General features: G+C 56.7%; 2 protein-coding genes across 3 annotated transcripts in view; both read left to right on the top strand.

Moving 5' to 3' along the window:
- Positions 1–14,699, top strand: part of CFAP70 (cilia and flagella associated protein 70) — a 25,980-nt gene extending 11,281 nt beyond the window's left edge. For both annotated transcript variants that reach the window (XM_076350792.1, XM_076350793.1), the window contains exons 11-28: positions 258–425; positions 663–743; positions 1,237–1,328; positions 4,284–4,344; positions 5,404–5,595; positions 6,249–6,380; positions 7,039–7,164; positions 7,725–7,858; positions 7,957–8,072; positions 8,232–8,423; positions 9,387–9,494; positions 10,239–10,327; positions 11,029–11,181; positions 11,904–12,065; positions 12,518–12,607; positions 13,652–13,753; positions 14,058–14,105; positions 14,509–14,699. In XM_076350792.1, coding sequence (XP_076206907.1) covers positions 258–425; positions 663–743; positions 1,237–1,328; positions 4,284–4,344; positions 5,404–5,595; positions 6,249–6,380; positions 7,039–7,164; positions 7,725–7,858; positions 7,957–8,072; positions 8,232–8,423; positions 9,387–9,494; positions 10,239–10,327; positions 11,029–11,181; positions 11,904–12,065; positions 12,518–12,607; positions 13,652–13,753; positions 14,058–14,105; positions 14,509–14,589 — 2,127 coding nt within the window. In that variant the 3' untranslated portion in view covers positions 14,590–14,699. The remainder of the gene's footprint in view (positions 1–257; positions 426–662; positions 744–1,236; positions 1,329–4,283; positions 4,345–5,403; positions 5,596–6,248; positions 6,381–7,038; positions 7,165–7,724; positions 7,859–7,956; positions 8,073–8,231; positions 8,424–9,386; positions 9,495–10,238; positions 10,328–11,028; positions 11,182–11,903; positions 12,066–12,517; positions 12,608–13,651; positions 13,754–14,057; positions 14,106–14,508) is intronic.
- A 228-nt stretch (positions 14,700–14,927) lies between these two features.
- Positions 14,928–18,954, top strand: part of LOC143166738 (mitochondrial Rho GTPase 2) — a 45,528-nt gene continuing 41,501 nt past the window's right edge. The window contains exons 1-6 of the mRNA XM_076351432.1: positions 14,928–14,968; positions 15,730–15,821; positions 15,938–16,114; positions 16,394–16,532; positions 17,040–17,210; positions 18,189–18,312. Of these exons, the coding sequence (XP_076207547.1) occupies positions 14,959–14,968; positions 15,730–15,821; positions 15,938–16,114; positions 16,394–16,532; positions 17,040–17,210; positions 18,189–18,312 (713 nt within the window). The 5' untranslated portion in view covers positions 14,928–14,958. The remainder of the gene's footprint in view (positions 14,969–15,729; positions 15,822–15,937; positions 16,115–16,393; positions 16,533–17,039; positions 17,211–18,188; positions 18,313–18,954) is intronic.

The following is an 18,954-nucleotide window of genomic DNA, read 5'->3' on the forward strand; positions in this document are numbered from 1 at the left end:
TCTCGAGAGAAGACCCCACTGAGGCTTTCTCAGGCAGCTCTTTTCATAGCAGTCTAACCTGAGGCTACCCAGCTATGCGGTATCAGAGCTGGCCTTGGGTACCAGCAGCTAAACTCCTAGGAGGGGAGGACAAGGTTGCGGCGCTTCTTAACGCATTTAGGACCCTGACAATGCTTTTTGCGATGTGAGAGGTTAAGGCAAAGGGGTGGGGAAGCCTAGTTTGTCCCTTGATTCCCTCTGTTCCCTCTTTTTTTCAGACTAGAAGTCAGCACAGTGTTTTCCGGGATCTCAGGTCGCAGCTCAGTCTGACTAAGGAAGGGCCGTGGACCCCGGGAATCAGTACTCCCCTTTCCAGAGCTGTTCCCAGCAAGACTCAGAAGGAAGACAAAGAGAAAGTCACCAAAGATAAGGATTCCAACAGAAGGGTAAGGTCTAGAGAGGCACACTGCAACATGGTTGCTCCATTTCCACGTCAGAGGTAGTTGGGGCTTGCAGAAGCCAGGGACTGATGCCGCGTTGCCTCAGCCAACTGAGAGATACTCATTATCTTGAAATTTTAGTACATGCTGCCTGAACAAATGTACAACTCACATCCTGAATTTGCGAAGGTGTGAGGTTTATTGAATCTGAAACAAGAGACGTCTTTTCTTCTTCTTCAATAGATGTCCAACGCGCCCAAAATCCAGTTGTCAGATGCCACTGTGGAAGCTGAAAATGTCACATATGTCAGCCTTGATGGACAGGTAATTATGTATCTCCAAAGAGAAGGAAAGGCTGCTAGACCATCACTGCGCCGGTGTCTCACACCTTTCACGCAATTAAATCCTTCAAGAGTGAGTTGGGCAAGGGATGTTTTACGTAGATGCTGTCCTGGAGTTCTTCCAGTGACGTCCAGCTGGAGGGCAGTCTAGCATTGGGCTAGAAGGTCTCTGTAAATAATCAGGCGTTTATTTAGAAGTGTTCCTTCATATTTTGGCTTCTTCCTCAAAACATCTAGAATGCATATTCATTCTGCAAGCAGATTGATTATCTGGGCTTTCTCCTTTTTCCTAGACCGGTTTCTTGAGCTGAATTATGCTCCTGTAAATCATTCTGAGGGCAGGTTATAAAACAAGCTGTATCTCTGCAGTTTGAAGAGGATTTGCTGAAGACCTGTAGCTATATGCTCAGTCTTTCATCATGCCAGTAATGGCTCTAGACAGGATGGCATTGAGAGCGCAATGTTTATCTTCACAGCAATACGTTGAAGCAGGAACGTTCCTGGTGATGGAGATAAAGCTGGACAAGGCCTTGGTACCAAAGCGATTGCGAGAGGAGCTCACCAGACGGTGCGTAAAGGCGTGCTGTAACTCTGGGACTGGCAACTCATTTCTGCAGGATAGAAACAGGGCTGCGCAGCGAGCCACCCCCTTGGAGTGCTCTGCAAGGACCAACTGAGGGCCTGAGCCAAAGCCCGCTGGAATCAGGGGGAGGATTTGGCCAGACTGCTTAAGAGATGGCATCTGGTGTGTTGGGAAAACACTTGTGTTCATCTGAGCTGGCATCTCCCTGCCATTCCTCTCAAAAAGAGAGACACCAGAGCAGCACAACAGTGTCTGCGTCCCCATCCGGGCTTTGTTTCCCATTAATCCCCGTGGCCTCGCCTCTTGCACGTGATGTTCAGCTGCTCGGTCAGGACTGGCCACCAGCGTGGACCGCCCTGGGTAGTGATGCTGTAACTTCAACACAGCATTCTGTCTTTTTTTTTTTTTTCCCTTTTCGGAAGTTTTCTCACAATCTTCTACCCATTCCTCAGCTCTTACGTTAGTTTTCACATCGTTCCGCTGTAGAGCTGCTCTCTCTTCTCTGCTGCGTTGAGCCTTTCACTGTCCGTCTGATTTGAGGCAGTTGCTTCCTGTCCAGTGGCAGCCCTGCTGCGTCGCAGGCTAGGAAAGGCCTAGCATGTATAATTTGTTGAATAAAAAAGAGCAAATGCAGCAAATGAATAAAGTAGAACATGCACAGGCAGTATGTCTCTCTCAAACAGAAATATGAGCAGCAGCCACTCTTTGAAGGGAAGGTACGTGTGTTGCCTTCTGTTCTGCCTGCTGTCTTCTAGGAAGAAGAGGCTGAGGAAGGCAAACCCCCCCCCTTACAATAGACCTTCTCCCGGCCCTTTTTATACCATTCCTACTCTACTGCAACTTGCGTGAATCCAGTGCAGTTCCTCCTCGTTCACCTGCCGTGCGCGGCTGCAGATGTCAGGCCTGGAAATTCAGCCCTCCTGGGTCGTGGGAAGGGCCCTGTCGTGGGAGGCTCCAGCTGGTGCCACATACATGTGTCCTAGCAGACGAGCTCAACAGTGGATCTTTTTCTAGAAGGATGTTTAAATACATATCTTCGTAGCAAAACATAGCTCTCTTTCTTGAGCTCCATCCAAAATTCTCTTGGGATGAGGGCCTCCGCCTGGCCCTCATCGCTCACTTGCTTTCCCCAGGTTGTTGGTGGTTTTCTTTTTCTCATCTGCAAGTGAAGCAGTTTGCTTTTCATCTGTACCGCTGGCGGAGGTGACACGTCGGTGACGGGTGCTGTTCCGAGGCTGGGCGAGGGTGGGACTGTGAGCATGGGAGCTGCACTACCCACTTGTTCAGGCTTTGCAGCTTCCCAAGGAGTGGCGTCGGGTCCCTGCAGAGCAAGGGGACCACTCAGGGCCACGGCACTAGACCGCACAGCAGAGAGCGCGAGAGGGCTTTGCGTGGGAGAAGTGGCCAGGGCTCGGGACCTGGAGAAGGCAGCTGGTCAGGGGCTCTGTGAGCTGGCAGAACAGTTACAGGAGTGGTTTATATTTGGCGGGTGTCGTGGTTTAACCTCAGTCAGTCGGCAACTGAGCCCCACGCAGCCGCTCGCTCACTCCCCCCCCACCTCCAGTGGGATGGGGGAGAGAATTGGAAGAGTAGAAGTGAGAAAAACTCGTGGGTTGAGATAAAAACAGTTTAATAATTGAAATAAAATAATAATAATAATAACAATAATAATAATAATAATACACAAAGCAAGTGATGCACAGTGCAATTGCTCACCACCCGCCGACCAATGCCCAGCCAGTCCCCGAGCAGCGGCCCCCCCGGCCAGCTTTCCCCCGTTTCTGTACTGAGCATGACGTCACATGCTATGGAATGTCCCTTTGGCCAGTTTGGGGCAGCCGTCCTGGCTGTGCCCCCTCCCAGCTTCTTGCGCACCTCCAGCCTGCTCAGTCGGTAGAGCACGGGAAGCTGAAAAGTCCTTGACTAGTGTAAGCACTGCTCAGCAACGACTAAAACATCGGTGTGTTATCAACATTGTTCTCATCCCAAATCCAAAACACAGCACTGTACCAGCTACTAGGAAGGAAATTAACTCTATCCCTGCCGAAACCAGGACAGCGGGGAATAAGCACTTTGCTTTGCTAATTGGGTAGGAGCCGTCACAGGGATGTGACACCTTTGCTTGGTGGGCTGGGTTGTGTTCTAAGGACCGAGGGTGTTTTGGTATCAGCAAGCAGGAAATCTTGATAAAAATCCCAATGAATGTAGGCTGGTTAGACACCAAGGATTTTAGTAAAATCTTAGTAAAAATTACGGTAATCCTAAGGGCTTTTGATGCATATTTGAAAGGTCATCGTAACCCTAGTAGTGGTACTAAGAGGGTCGGTATGGTGTCTAGGAGTCAGTGCGTGGCCAAGTGACGAGGTGCCACGGCTGCACTGTGGGATGTCAGGAACTGATGAATCGGGCGGCCTGGGGTTTACAGTGATAGAATCCTTCAGAGCTGTCCTCAGGTTGGTACCTTTCCTACAGCTGTTCTGGCAGACCCAGGAGGTTGTGAGTTGAAGGAATAGCAGCTTGATAAGAAGACCTGCTTCTCTAGGAGAGTGTTTTTGATTGCTAGCAATAACAAATGTTAACCCTGCCTGCTGGGCTGAGCTTCTACGATAGTTTTTGTGTGATGGGTCAGTCAAACGCAGTGAAAATAACTAAATAAATCTTATCTAATCCCCACGGAGTGTAATCATCAGCAGGGAGCTCAGCAGCAGCTAGTTCTCTCAAGACATTATGATGAGCTACAAGCGTCGAATGTAGGTGCCTGTCTTTACAGTTCATTCTTGGTCTGAGACTTCAGTTTCCCCCCCTCCCTGGGTCCCTGTGGGGTGTCTCAGGGATACGATGACAGGCTGGAGCCCTCTCACTACAGGCTGCCCGTGCCCAGGGCAAGCCAGCGTTGCTGGCAGTGTGTCTGGCTGATCTCTTCCGCCCTCTCGTTGACAGGGTCAAGCAGATGATTCCTCCTCGTCCTCCGCTGCCTCCCCGGACTGCAGGAGCCAAGAAGGTACGTGCAAGAGCCTGTGGCCTCGCCACCGCTCTGCCACCTCGTCCTGCCCTCATCCCTCTCACACCGGAGAATCTTCATTCTCAATCTCAGCCCTGCAGCAACATGTAGATGAGGTTTGAAGAGGAAATACACAGAAAAGAAAACTTCTGGATGTGTTGTCTTCGCAGTAGTATTGCCTTGGGAAATCACTCCTGGGCTGCGTCACTCATGTTCGCAGCCCGTACAAAGGGGAGAGATCTAGCAAAGGCAGGGAAGGCAGCAGTGTGGGGGTGTTTGGAAGGAAACGGGATGCTGGGGAAAGAGGTTACCAGAACCTTATGTTTACCCCGGGCAGTCCCAACTTGTCTCAGACTAGCCCATGTCCTTCATCAGACCCAGACGAACGTGAACAGAATCAGCCCCGACCACTCTCGGGTCACCCAGAGTTTTTGAGGACTTTTGTGCGTGTGACATCCTCAGAAAATGGTCTGAGAGCCCTGGCTCGTCTTCTGCGGGTACAGAGCAGCCGTCGAAGGAGAATGTCCTCAGATGGCCCCTGGCCGATGGTAAATTCAAAGCAACAGTGGGGGAAGAAGCAGCACTTCAATCACTGACCCCAGTGCTGCTGCAGAATTGATTTGTGCTGGACTGTCTGGAGCGCACGGAGTGATACATTTTGATTATGGCAGCGCATGGAAGCTTCTGCCACCGAGATTACGGAGATTACAGACTCTGCTGAAGAGGGCTGGCCCATGGGTTTAAAACGCTCCCAGCAAATGAGATATATTTTACTTGCAGCCAATTATACTGCTATAGAAGAGATGACGGTGACTAAAATACTGGGTTCTGATTGAAAAATATAGCAGGAGCAATACCTAATTATGAAGAAGCTCTTTTGTATTTACATGTAGATATTTTCACAGCCCTCAGGCATGGACAGGAAAGGATGAGTGACAGACTAATTGAGACTTGAGTCAGGTGGAGTTTATGGGAGACGTGGGCTCTGGTAAATAAAATACATTTCAAGGTTGATGGCATAAGTGACTTGTGAAGTTTGATTATTTATTTGTTCCCTAGGCCGTGGAAGATTATCACAACCGTGTCACGAGCATTGCCGTTGCCATCCTAAGTGAATACCATGAGCTCTTTGGGAAGCGGCTGCCTGACCGGGGAGCGATAGACCACCAAACCCTGGAGGAACAGAAGCGTCAGCTCAACTTCGAGCTCAATAGCTCTGGGAAATACTTTGCTTTTAAGGAACAGCTGAAGGTAAAGAGTCCATTGTGCTTTTCGCTTCCCTGTTTCGTCCTGACAGTTTCTCAGTGAGGAACTGCTGCTCCGTGGTGGTAACTTAGGGTGATGTGTTGCTCCAGAATCCCTTCCTGCCACTCTGGGCCGTCGCAGTGGCCATGGGGAGGGACGGGTTTCTCCTCTAATGGAGCAGGCACCAAGCTGCTTTGGTCACGCACCAGGAGAACCATTCCTGTTAAAGAGGGGAGACTCCAAAGCTGATCACATCTATTTGCCCCATGCTCATAGTCCGAGGAAGGCAAAGCTGACTGCTCTTGCACACTCGCAGTCAGCGCTGGCAGAAAGAGGGGTTCCCCTCTCTCAGCTGGTCGGCCTCGGCCATGCTCTGCCCGGAGACCCCCCTCTCTGTGCTGAGGGGACCAGCCTTCCCACATGTTGTCCCTAAAGGGGCACCGGTGTGTCAGGGAGAGCCAGAGCTGGGAGGTGGGAAAGGAATTCACCCCCGCTTGCTTGTCTTCCTTTTATCGGTGCTGGGCTGGATTTCTTCCTCAGAACTAAGTTGGAGCTTCAGGCAAAATCAGTGTGTTCTGGCTCTGTATTATTACGCTTGTGGAGCTGGTGGGGGGCGCAGGGGGGGACCTGCCTCGTCCAACAGTCGCATGTCTCCACAGTACGCCGTAGTGAAGATTGTGAGGGAGAAATACCTGAAGACCACGGCGTTTGAGACCCAGGAGCAGTTCCAGGCATTTCTCAGTGAGCTCTACGTGTACCTCGTGGACCAGATGCATGTTGCCCTGAACCAGGTAGGGAGAAATCCTGACATGTGTCCGGTCAGCGGGGATGGGTGACTTGGGACACGGCTTCACTGTGGATCCAGGGCTTGACACCGCGTCTAGTGAAGGCGGGGGGGGGACTTTTGCCTTCAAGACAGAAGCGGGCTCGTGCTTTCATTTGCTGCAGTTATCACATGTGGGCCCCGAGCCACAGTCGGAGGCAAGATCTGGTGCATCTGTATCCCACCGCTATGAAATCCTGATGGTGGGATACGTGCGAGATGCCAGCAGTAAAAGCTGCCGTAGTTGGCTCGTGGCGAGCGTGGCCGGGTCTGCGCCATCTGCCACTCACCCGGGCAGAGCACAGACCTTCCAGCATGAGCTGGGGTCACCAGTAAGTGACACCACAGGAAGTTTGAAATGGTCTTGGTCTAGGGGATGCTTTTACTTGTCACAACTGCAAATAATGGATATCGCCCCGTCCCTGTGTGGCAGAGGTACCTGTGAATGACAGGAGCGTGTCCCACCACAAACAGGAGCCGGGACAGCTTGCCTTTCCAACCCGCCCAGCCCCAGCCATACCAGGCTGTACTCGGCGCAGTGCCGGGCTGGGGACTGCTGCTGTACTGGGATCACATGAACCGTTCTTACCCTCCTGGGGCTGACACTCTGTCTCGCTCCTTCTCAGCTACTGTCCGAGGAAGCTGCTTCCCCTGCCCCTCTGTCCCGCACGACCGAGGAGCAGCTCTGGCTCTTTGCTCGCGAAGCTGAAGTCAACAAGGACTACAAGCTGGCGTCTCTCTACCACCAGCAGGTAAAGGAGCCTCTGTTCTTTCCGGCCCGTCTCCCGTGTGTCTGGGCTGGCAGCCAGCACGCCATCGCGACGGCGTGGGGCCCCTGTTGCTGACAGCTCGGCCAGCCCTGACTGTTGTGTAGGGAAGAAGGAGGTGAATGTGACCAGGATACTCAGGCTGAATGCGTGAGGGATTTTTCTAGGGAGATGCTGCTCTCTGGAGGATGTGAGACAGAGGCTGGCCAGGTCACTGAGGGCTTCAGCCTTGAGGCCAGGGGAAATGGAATGAGCTGGTCCAAAAGGCATGCTGGGTCAGCACTGGGGACGCTGGGCCCTCTAACAGCAGGAGGTCAGCTGAAGCTGGAGGACACGTGTTAGGTGAAGGAGGCTTCGAGGAAGCCCAGCATATCCCAGTGAAGGGAAACCCTAGCACGTGATAGACAAGGGTTTGATTGTTGCTAAACTGGGCTGGGGTGGCCAAAGGAAAGCCGTGGTCATTCCAGAGTTGTCTCTCCAGTCCATTGTGTGTGCTGAGTGTGATCGCAGCAGTCCTCACTCCAGCAGTGATCTCTTGTGTCTAGAGGGTAGCTCAGGACCAGTGCAACATCCAGTACTGGCTGGACTACGGGGCGTTCTGCCTCCTTCTTGAGGAAACAATCAAAGCCCAGGAGTGCTTCCAGCAGGCTCTTTCTCTGGACCCCCATCACATCCAAAGGTGCTGCGTGCTCCCCGTGGGTGGGTGGGATGGTGGGGGGTGCCCCCGACACTGCTGCCTGGGGCCTGCAAGGCTAACGTGTCCGATCCTGTCCCCAGCTTGCTGCTCTGTGGGGTTGCGGCCGTCGTGCTGCAGCACTACGAAGAGGCAGAGATTTTCTTTGAGGATGCCTGCTGCTTGGAGCCATCCAGCATTATAGCCTGGACGCTTTCAGGTACAAAAGCAAGCCAGCCTATGTGCTCAAGGCGTTCCTGTAGAGACAAGCATTGCTTCTGCCCCTGCTCCTCTTCTCCCTGCTCTAATCTGAGGGCTAAGGGAAGGATTTTCCTAAGGGTCAGATGTCTACTTACGCTGCTCTTTCTGTCTCCCATAGGTTTGTTTTATGAGCTGCAGAATAACAACATTCAGGCGGAAATGGCCTTCCGTGAGGCTAAGAAGCTACTGCAAGCACAGCTCGCCAAGGAGAGGAGCATCCCTGAGGCTGCTGAGGGAGAAGGAGGGGAAAAGCACGTTTCTGCTGCGTGTGTGAGGTCTCCCAGCCCAGGCCCAGAAGAGTGCTTGCCAGGTAACGCCGAGGAAAACCAGGAGGTGCCCTAGCACCAGCAAGGAGGAGGGGGCTCGGAGCAGCGTGGGAGGTGGTGAACAGTGGAAGGAGAAGAGAAATTTCTAAGTATTTCTAAGAGGAGAAATACAAAGTGTAAAGGAAGAAGTTGTGGACTGTGAGCTAGAATAGGCTGACCACGAACTACGCCAGCGAGAGACAACAGCAGCAAGCGTGCTGCTTTAAATGATGAAGCTTTCTGAAAGCAGCACAGCCGATGCCTTGTCTTACCTGCGGCCTAGCAGAGGGACCAACCTTTGCATTTGTTTTTCTGCCCCAGCCCAGTGCTGCTGGTATAACGATGTGTGGGCAGCGGCCAGGGCGGCTGGAGGAAGCGAGCGTACTTTTTGAGGCTTTGGGAGGGCAGAGCTGCCCCTGTGACAGTCATACACGAGGGTCATCCAGGTTTAGCTTTCATGAAAGCTGTGGCTGTGACTTCCCAACACAGCTTGGAAAGCACTGCCTCGCCAATTCGAAGAGCAAAACAGCTGCTCGGTGGTGATCCTGAACCAAAGGCTTCCTTTGGAGCCTCGCTGCGTCCAGCCTCACCCTGAGCCAAGACTTTCTGTCCCGAGTCCTAAATATTTGGCCAGGCTGCGGGAAATGTCGGCTGGCTTTATTTTTAACGTTATCACCACTTCATGCAACGTGCCTCAGGCAGGCAGGCCTCGTGTCGTATGCCCTTTTTTGCCCCTTCTGACTATGAGGGAAGGGATATTGCCTCATTTATACTTGTTTCTAGCTTCACATGGTAATCTTGTACTCAAAACCCCAGACCCAGGTATTGCCTCCTGCAAAGAAATTTCTTCCCAGTTCCGCAAATCTTTTGTATTTTCTCTCTTCCCCATTCCTGCGGAATCACGCTCCAAACCAGGCAGTTTATGGCAAACTCTTTGCACCTAATGGTTGTTGGGGGTTTCATTCCAGAGAGGGTTCCAGGTGGCTCAGCTGACAAACTGCCAGAGGCGGTGGAGCCTGCCCTGGCCTGCGCGGCACCCGGGGAAGAGGCCACTGCACTGGAGGCAGCCCTGAAAGGTGAGGGGATGGGGGCCTGGCCTGTAAGGGAGAGCCCAGTGCTGGGAGATGGCCTCGTGTGATCAGTGGGGAGGGGAACAAATTGGGAGCACTGAGCCGTGGCCATCCTGATGCCAAGGCGGGACATCGAGGCTTGTTCTCTCTCCCTAGCCAGGGAATCTCCAGGCAAAGGAGGTTCATCCCGATTTTCAGAGCAGCACATCTCAGGATGGACAGCCAGCGGGTGAATGCAGCGCTCTCCCTGCATGTCACTGCACCCAGCTGCCTTCATCGGCTGCTCGGATGTCTCCCTCCTGAGATGCCAGCTCTTAAACTGTCCCTACGGATCTCCTCTGGCCGTGTGTTGCATGATCTGCCTCCTCTACAGCTGCACTCTCCAATGGGTGGCAAAGAGGTGGCAGTGCTGGGTGCTTCAGGCCCTGCTGGGTTGGTTTGGGGAGGCAGGGGCCTCACTGTAGTTAACTCTGACAAGCTTCAATCATAAATTCCTACCTTCTCTTCCTCTGAGTTTGGACTGGAAAATTAGTGGGTCAAGAGCATCGGTTCTTTTCACATCTTTTACAAAAACTTAAGCCCTTCAGAAAGAAACGCTGAGTTAATCTCTGCTTCAGCCTCCTCTGCCACCTCCCGGGCTTTACACCACGTTGCTGGGCTTCCTCTGTCCCCGCCAGGGTCTCAGCCCCTGCTCTTGCTTCAGAAATAAAAAGCCCACTTTGGGACTGATGGAGACACGTTTTCTTGCAGCGCCATCCCCTGTTTCAGGACTTAGCCAACCTCCCTGCACAATCTTCATGAAGGCAGTGGAATTCCTGATGAAAGTCAATGCCGTCCAGGTCAGCTCAACGTGGAGTGGAGGAGTGGGAAGGGAGGTTTGGTCTCCTCCCCTGGGTTATTACCAAAGAGCTGGTGGCAAGCTCTAGCCCTTCTTGGGCTCGGAGAACAAGCTGTGGCTACCCCAGATGCTGAGCGCAAGAGGAAACAAAACCACCGCTGCCCAGAAATGCAAAACCGTGGCCAGGCAGAGTGTTCAGACCAAAATGCTGGTTGGGGACACAGTCATCTCAGGCAGGCGAGGTTCTCGGGGTGCCTCAGCTCAGCACTGCTCGCTGCGGAGGGAACAGCCAAGTCAGAAATGGTGCAGACGTGCTCTTCTCTCTACATTCGGAGATGAGATGCATTATTGTGATGCCTCCGAGGCGCCAGTACTCCTTTCTTGTTTCAGACGCTTGTGTATGTCAGAGCAATTTTTGTGTCACCTGTGGAATGTCCCTGTCCCACAGAGTCATCTCTCTGGGATCTCTGACTGCCACGTTATGCTGCCTGCCTTAATTTTACATGGCAGAAAGAGTTGCTAAAAGCAAAACAGAACTAGAAGTAATGGAGGTAAATATTCAAAGGGGGGGGGGGGATCTCCTGTCTGTTTTCTGTTCATGGCAGTCAAATAGGTGCGAGTCAGTCCTCCTGCCGTGTGCTTCTGGGGGTGCCCGTGGTTTGCCTCCTCTCCTAACCGCGCCGGTGTGCCGTTCCTCCACAGTTTGTTCACATGGCGCTTGCCCACGAGCTGCTGAGCCTTCAGGGAGGTCCCTCCTGTGCATACTACCTGGCGCTGGCCCAGACTTACTTGCTGAAGGAAGATTTCTCCAAATGCGAAGAATGTCTCTGCGAGGCCGTTAGGATCGACTACATGGTAATTCTCCGCGTGTTCCTGGGGCGCAGCACGGTGCCCCGAAGCAGGACACTGGCCAAACACCGCAGCGGTCTCCGCCTGTGTTGTTGCTGCGTGTGAACCTAGAGCCCATGCTTCCCTTCCACTCGAGCAATTCTAACGCTAGTCTGCAGCAGCTTCTGCAGGGGAGGACAATCACAGCTGATGAACCACATCAGGCTGTGGCTGCAGCACTGCCCTCCTCATTACCCCGCTTATTACTTGTCTTCTGTCATCTCCTGCACAGACAGGCGGCATTTCTGAGCGAGGACTCTGCAGCGTCTGCCTTTCTTTTCCCTTTGAACGTGTATACCCTGATCCTCTTTCCCTCTGTTGGCGAGTCAGGCTCTGTGTCATGAGAAACAGGGTTGCCGTTCAGCAGAGAGGCAAGGCGGCTTTGGAGAGTCGGGTTGAATGGAAGGCAGAGAGGGCTGTGAAGCTGACATCTCCGAATGCCGTTTGCATACTCACGATACCTGGGGAGCCTTGCACGGGCCAGGACACCGTGCAAGGAAAGGCCGGAGCGGGCTCCCAGTGCTGGTGTTAGGCAGGCAGCCCACTGACTTGATTTTCTCTCTGTACGTAAAATCCGTCCTGCTATAATCAAACACCGGCCAGCTCTTCTTTTCTGCTGCTTACGGGGGTCCCTGGCCCTCTCCCTCCCATCTCCCAGCCACGTCTCACTCCCTGTTTTGTGTGCACAGAATCCAAATGTCTGGGCTCAGAAAGGGCACCTGTGCTACCTGAAGAGGGACTTTGGCGAGGCAAAGGAGTGCTACGAGCGAACCATCAGTTTTGTGGAGGATGCTGCGGATATGCACTTCGTCTACCTGCGCCTGGGCTCCATCTACCTGGAAGAGGAAGAGGTGAGGAGCCAGCAGGAGTGGTGGGAGGGAATTCGCCCCAAAGCAAATAGCAGGAGATCTCAGACCCCCAGTACAAGTCTCCACTATCTGTAGCTATAGCCAAGATCTCGCAACACAGCAAACCCTTCTGGAGCTCAGCTCCTTGGAGCATGGACCTGCCCTGCTCCTTTGTGCCGGCTCCAAGTCCCAGCTGCAATGTCTCAGGCTGCTGCTGAGCCATTTCTCATCATCCTAGCGAGGAGGGCGACTTCTGCATTAGCGTGCCAGCACAGAGCCACCACGTCGGCGGCAGCGAGCAGGCTCTCAGCCCCCCTGGCAGCGGTGGGGACGGTGGGTGTCTGAGCCCTACCGGAGATGGGGTGTTTGGCAAATTCCTGAAGGGGGGGGGGGGGGCTGTCTGCGGAGCGGTACGTTTGATGCAGAGAGAAACGTGATCGTCTCTCTCCTGGCAGTACGGCCGGGCGAAGCAGACCTACCTGCTCGCCTGCAAGAACTCTGCGTCCTGTCTCACCTGGCTGGGGGTGGGAATCGCCTGCTACAGGGTAAGTGCAATTACCTTCAAGTCACCTGCGCTTTAATTGGCTCTGTGGCACGGGGTGCAGGGCTTGCTTTTGCGTGATCCCCTTTATTACCGTAAAGCCTGGCTGCCTGTGAAACCAATGCTCCTGCCATGCCGTGTGCTGTCACGGCCCCAGCGTGGCACCCCGGGCTGCTCGTACGGGAGATGTCAGGAGACGGTTGCCCCCAGCAGCTGCTCTGGGAGCAGCAATCCTTCCCCCCCCGCCTCGTCCCGCTGCCAGGGCCTGCCAGCACCTCCTTCCCCAGGATGCCATGGCAAGCACGTACTCTGGGCCCGGGCTTTGCTCCGAGTGCCTGCCTGCACACGACCTGCATGTCGCCACGAAGGAACTGAGCAGAATGTCGGCAGAGAGGAATCTCGGTGCTTTCCCTGCCCAAAGGAATCCAGCGCCTCTGAAGGGCTGCCAAGGACACCCAGCCACCGGCAGCGCGGTACCTCCCAGAGGTACACCTCGCGAGGTTCCTCCAAGGGAGTTTGGCTGAGGGATGCAAACAGGGAAGGAACTTGAACTTCTGTTTCCCCCCTGGCCAAATGTACACCTCCTGGGAGGCTGCAGACTCGAGCCAGGGAGGCGAGTGGTGGCCTGGGAGCTGGCTGCAACCTACCGGGCACCAGCTACCCCTGACCCCCGGGGAGCTGCTGCGCAGCGGGAATAGGGATCATGTTTCCTCGTGGAGCGGGACCGCTCGGTTCCTGGAGGCGGAGGCGTTTGTGCTGCTTTCCTTACGGCTGGGGGCTGATTTGTAAATACAGCGTGTGCTCCCACGGGGGTCGGGAGCCAGCGGAGAGAGGCTTGCCCTCCAGACCGGAGAGCTGGACGCTGGCACCGAGGATAACTGGTTGTCTCTGCCCTAAATCCTTTCCCTGCATCCCTATCAGGGAAACCCTGCTAGACGCTTTTGTTGCACTGATTTCTTCGGCTGTTAAGAGCAGATGCCCGTCGGTTCTGAAGCCCTTTCTGCCTGCTGCTTGCCTTTTGTTCACACCTCTCCTTCTCTCTCTCAAGCTGGAAGAGATGGTGGAAGCAGAGGATGCTCTCTCTGAAGCCAACGCCCTAAATAACACCAACGCTGAAGCGTGGGGATACCTCGCCCTCATCTGCCTGCAGGTGAGCGCCCAGCCAGGCAGCTACTCCCACCGCCAGCCTGGCAGAGCTGGGGGGGGGGTTTATTGGCATCTCTTTACGAGCCCGAAGAACTTCTTGTAGATCTCGGTGGTAAAAATAGTTTGGGGACTGTGCTCGGATGGCAAAAGCAGCACCCCGCCTCACTGCTCGTCATCGCCTGATGCACGTATTCCCCTGGGGCACGTCCTTCGTGCCGAGCTTTCCTACAGTGTGTCATTTCACCCAGAACCTGCGCGTTTCCTGCGGGACGATTCCCTCACTAGCTGCTCTTGTGTCGTTTCCCCAGGGAGGACGGCAGCTGGAGGCAGAGCAGTGCTACAAATACGCCGTCAAGGTTCGTGTCTCTGCGCTGCCGCGGGGTCGGCAGGGCAGGCCACGGGCTGCCGGCGAGCGGGGAGGAAGCCGCCCCTGAGCGTTCCCACGCCGCGGAGCGCTCGCCCTTTTAACTTGCCAGTTTAATTTGACGATGCGGCACGTGAAGATGGGACAGCTCAAGAGGCGGCATGGGAGAAGCTGCCCTCTCTGAGCTCTCGCCCTCGGCCGCTGCCCTCCCGTTGGCGTCCCAGCTCATGGCCGACACCGGCAGAGCGAGGAAATGGCCGTCGCCGTTTCCTGGGGAGTCCCCGAGCGGGGGGGGGGGGGGGGGGGGGGGTCGGTGGGTGGCGGCCGGGGGCGTCTGCGGGCGCCCTTGGACTTGCTCGACACCAACCCCCCCCCCCCCCGCCTCTTTCCTGCAGCTGGGCCTGAGGAACGACGCGTTGCTGCGGGAGATCCGCGCCGCCCAGCAGCGGCTCGGCTTCGGCAACCCGGCCTTCTGAGCCCCCGCGCCCTCCGGGGAGGGCCGCCCCGCCGCTCCCGGCCATGCCATCTCCCCCCCCCGCCCCCGCCCGCCGGGGCCCGGTTCCACATAAACTCCCCGCGCCCCGAGGGCTCGTTTCCGCCTCTATCCGCCGTCGCCCCCGCGGTCCCGGAGCGCCGGGAGCGGGGACACCCCCGCCCAGGCCCGGCCCGGCCCGGCCCGGCCCGCCGCAGCGGCGGCCGCGGGGGGGACACTCCCTGCGCCTCCGAGGGGCGGGGCGGGACGGTCACGTGACGCGCCCCCGCCCCCTCCGGGCGGGGCGTGGCGGCGGGCGGCGCGCGCGGATTGGCGGCGGCCGCGCGGGACGGTTGAGCCGGTGGCGCGCGCCATGGCGGCAGGTAGCGGCGCGGGGGAGGGGAGGGGCGGACGGGGTCACCGGGGCTGGGGGGGGCCTCGGGGCACGGAGGCACCGGGGGCGTCACCGGGGCTGGGGGGGGGCTCCGGGGACGGGGGGAGCTCGGAGCACGGGGGTAACGGGGACGTCACCGGGGCTGGGGGGCTCGGGGCACGGAGGTACCGGGGGCGTTACCGGGGCTGAGGGGGGGGCTCCGGGGACGCGAGGGGCTCGGAGCACGGGGGTAACGGGGGCGTCACCGGGACTGGGGGGCTCGGGGCATGGGGGGGTTCGGAGCACGGAGGTAACGGGGGCGTCACCGGGGCTGGGGGGCTCGGGGCATGGGGGGGTTCGGAGCACGGAGGTACCGGGGGCGTCACCGGGGCGGGAGGACTCGGAGCACGGGGTTACCGGGTCTGTCATCGGGCTCAGGGCACGGGGGCGACACCGGGGCTGGGGGGGACTCGGGGCACGGAGGTAATGGGGCCGTCACCGGGGCTGGGGGTGGGGCTCGGAGCATGGAGGTACCGGGGGCGTCAGCGGGGCGCAGGGGCACGGATGTACCGGGGGCATCACTGGCCTTGGGGGCACGAGGGCGACACCGGGGCTGGGGGGACTCGGGACACGGAGATAACGGGGTGCCAACAGGGCAGAGGGGACCTCGGGACGCGGGGGCATCAGCGGGGTCCCCAGTACGGGGGGTTAACGGGGGGCGTCCGGGCGGGGGTGTGGGCTCCCCGCCGATCCCGGTGCCGGTACCGGCAGCCTGGCAGCGTCCCTACCTGAACGTCTTCAAGCACTTCCGCGTGGAGGAGTGGAAGCGCTCCGCCAGGGAGGGGGACGTGGCCGCCCTCACGGTAACACGGGCACCGGCATGACGGGGTGGGGGTGGGGTGGGGGGGCACCGGCCATGGGTGGGCAGCGTTGATCCCCCCACCCACCCCGCCATCATCCCTTTCCGTGGTTTCGGAAGGACGCGAGGCTGAAGGGAACCGTCTACCGGATCCGGGGCTCCGTCCCTGCCAGCAGCTACCTGCAGCTGCCCCGGACGGGGACGCAGTCGCTGGGGCTGGCGGGGCGCTACCTCTACCTGCTCTTCAGGCCCATGCCCCGCAAGCACTTCGTCGTCCACCTGGACGTCGCCACCGAGGTACGTGACAACGGGGCGGCCTCGTTAAACCGCCGTCGTTAGCGTCGCGGCCCAACTGAAGGACCGGGGGGCGGCAGCGGTGGCCTCCTGCGCTTGCGGGGTGCAGAACTTGGCTGGTCTTTGTTGCTGGTGGTGGGTTACACCGCGCCGGAGATGGTTTTCATCCTCGTGGCATCTCTACCGGGGACAGGAGACGCGGCCACGTGCCTTCTCCTCTGCAGCATTTCCCCGCCGAAGCCACCAGGGTGACTAAAGCTCTGTGTGTCTCCATCTCCTCAGGAAAACCAGGTGGTTCGCATCTCTTTCTCCAACCTCTTCAAGGAGTTCAAATCCACAGCCACCTGGCTGCAGTTCCCCTTCGTCTGCGGAGCAGCCAAGGGCTCGGCGTCCGACCGCGCGGCCAGGACGTCCAGGCGCGGTGAGGAGCGTGCGCGGTGCTGCCGCCGCTGCTCCTCGTGGCGCAGTCGGGACTGGGCTGGCGCATCACCGCCGAAATAAATTGTTACAAAATCAATTGAGTTCAGAAGTTGACTTGATGCGTTCGAGGAGGGTGAGGAGTGGTGGGCCTGAGCAGGAGACCCTCAGCAGCTGGAAGGCCGGAGCTGTAGCTGCCGGGAGGGATGTCCCCCATCCCCATTCTCCCGAGCAGTGGGGTGCAGTGTCAGGCTGGGCACGAGTCCAGGGAGGCAGCGGGGCTGCTTCTCCGTCCTTCCCCACCCCTGCGCTGCAGTAGCGAGCTACGAGGCGCGTTTTCCCCTCTCCCATCTTGGCACAGACAAGCCGAGCCTGGTGGGAGTCTTGCATGGTGAACCCTTCTTACTTAACTGCGTTAACCATGCGTCCCCCGTTCTGCCAGGTCCGCGCTCCAAGGTCTGTAGCATCTTTTTCCGTCTTCCCTTTTGCCACCTGCCGTTCTCCTCCCCAGGTCTCGTGGGAGCAGCCCCCGCTGACGTGCGCTGGACCTGCCTGGTGCTTGACCTTCACTCCATCCTCTCCCTCTACCTCAACCGCCGTTACGGCCACCTGAAGAGCGTCAAGCTCTGCTCCAACCTGCTGGTGAAAAACCTCTGCACGAGCGACTTGGTGTTCGACCCGGGTGAGGAGCCGAGACCGCGGGGCGGCCGCCGGTTTCCCTTGTGACTTAAACCCAGCCTGGATGGAACCCGTGGGGGTTTAAAGCCGCTCTTGCAGGCGTGATGCCAGCAGGGCCGTTAGCCCTGGCAGAGCACCAGCCTGCCGTTACTGTAGCAGTGGGATAGGAAGCAGAAAGGGCAAAATACTCGGTGCGATGTTAAGTTTCACGTGCGCTGGCGAATACAATCTCCCCACCTCCGGAGGGAAGCGTCCTCTCATTTTCCAGCTGCAAAAGTGAACGATAAGAGCAAAGTTAAATATCTTATCAGGGTTAGAATTTTTTTCAGGGGAAAAAAATTAAAGGAGTTACCAAGCCTCACTTCTCCAAGGCCTGTGCTTTGATCTGCTGGAAGAGCCTGTGGTTTTTTTGTCTCAGAAATCTTCCAACCTACTTTTTTTTATCCACCTGCTCAGCGTGGCAGAGAGGCTTTGGTCAAAACCTTCGTTTCTGCCTTTCTTTTTTTGTGCTGGAAATCTGCCCGAACCGCCTGGCCTGCTGGAAAGCATCAGTGAGGAGGAAGTTACAGATGCTGCTGTCGGATTCCTGAAACTTGTTATGTCTTGAAGACTTTCATGAAGTTACAAACGCGTGAAGGAAAGAAGACAAGAAAATGAGAACGGAGCCTTAACGCAAATCACGTGAAACTGCTGAATCACTGCATAGAAAACTAAGTGAATCTTGGGCCTGGGGGATTTATAACTCGATACCAAGGGTTTATGCCCTGGGGTCTTTTGCGGAGATTGAGAGTTTTGGGAATATTCCTGTGCAAAGGTGTGTTTGTTAGTTTGTTACAGGCCTCGGGGTTGTAATCTTTGTTTTTCAGATGTTCTCAAAGAGGGAAGCAGTTTGTGCCCGTGTCCCACGGGAAGCACGAGATTGCAGTCGGCTCCACGGGCCTCAGAGAGCTCACTCTCTTTATCCGTATCTCTGCGCTGCCAGGTGTGACCTTCTCCGAGGCCCAGCAAGCCGACCTGGCCTGCCGCGGGGTCGCTCCCATGCCGCGGGAAATGGCTTTCCCTGTGCCGAAGGGAGAGAAGTGGCACGACCTCTACGACTACATCAGGTACGGCCGCTCCCGGCTGCGCTCGAACCCCCCGTGGCTCTGAGACCTCCCCGTTCCCCCGGGGAAGGCAGGACGGGTAACGCCGCTTAAGGAATGACAGATCCGGATGAACCTGGGGCTCGAGTGGAGACATTTTGGTCACCCCAGGTCCAGCATTTAGGTGTCGTTAACACATCTACCCTGGTCTAAGCTTAACTGCTGATCGGTGATATTCTGGGGCAGGAAAAAGGCCGTTAGAGCACTCCCGTGCCTGGCGTTAACTCCAGCCCTCTCTCTCAACCGCCTCTTGCTGGGATTGCTCCCGTGGCTAACTTAGCGTAATGCAAGCCTTTCTTCTGTCCGTGCTGTTCCTGGGGAGCGCCTCAGCCTCTTGCGAAGTTAAAGGGTAGTCTGACAGGCGCCGCTGAGCCGTGATCGGCCGTAACGCCTCGTCGGGGGGGCAGACGTAAGCGTACCTTCCTCAGCTTCGGTGCTGGGCTCCCATCGGTGGTGAGGTTTTCGCCAGAGAACTCTTGTCGGTCCTAAGTTGCAGCTCATCGCAGTCATCGGCTTAGCGGCGTTGCCTGAGGCGCGCAGCACCAAGCTAACCCCTGGAAAGTAACGGTGTAGATCAGACCCGGGAGATGCTTTAGTATCCCTATA

The sequence above is a fragment of the Aptenodytes patagonicus genome, chromosome 13 (assembly GCF_965638725.1).
Source record: "Aptenodytes patagonicus chromosome 13, bAptPat1.pri.cur, whole genome shotgun sequence".
In the NCBI taxonomy this organism is placed as follows: Eukaryota; Metazoa; Chordata; class Aves; order Sphenisciformes; family Spheniscidae; genus Aptenodytes; species Aptenodytes patagonicus.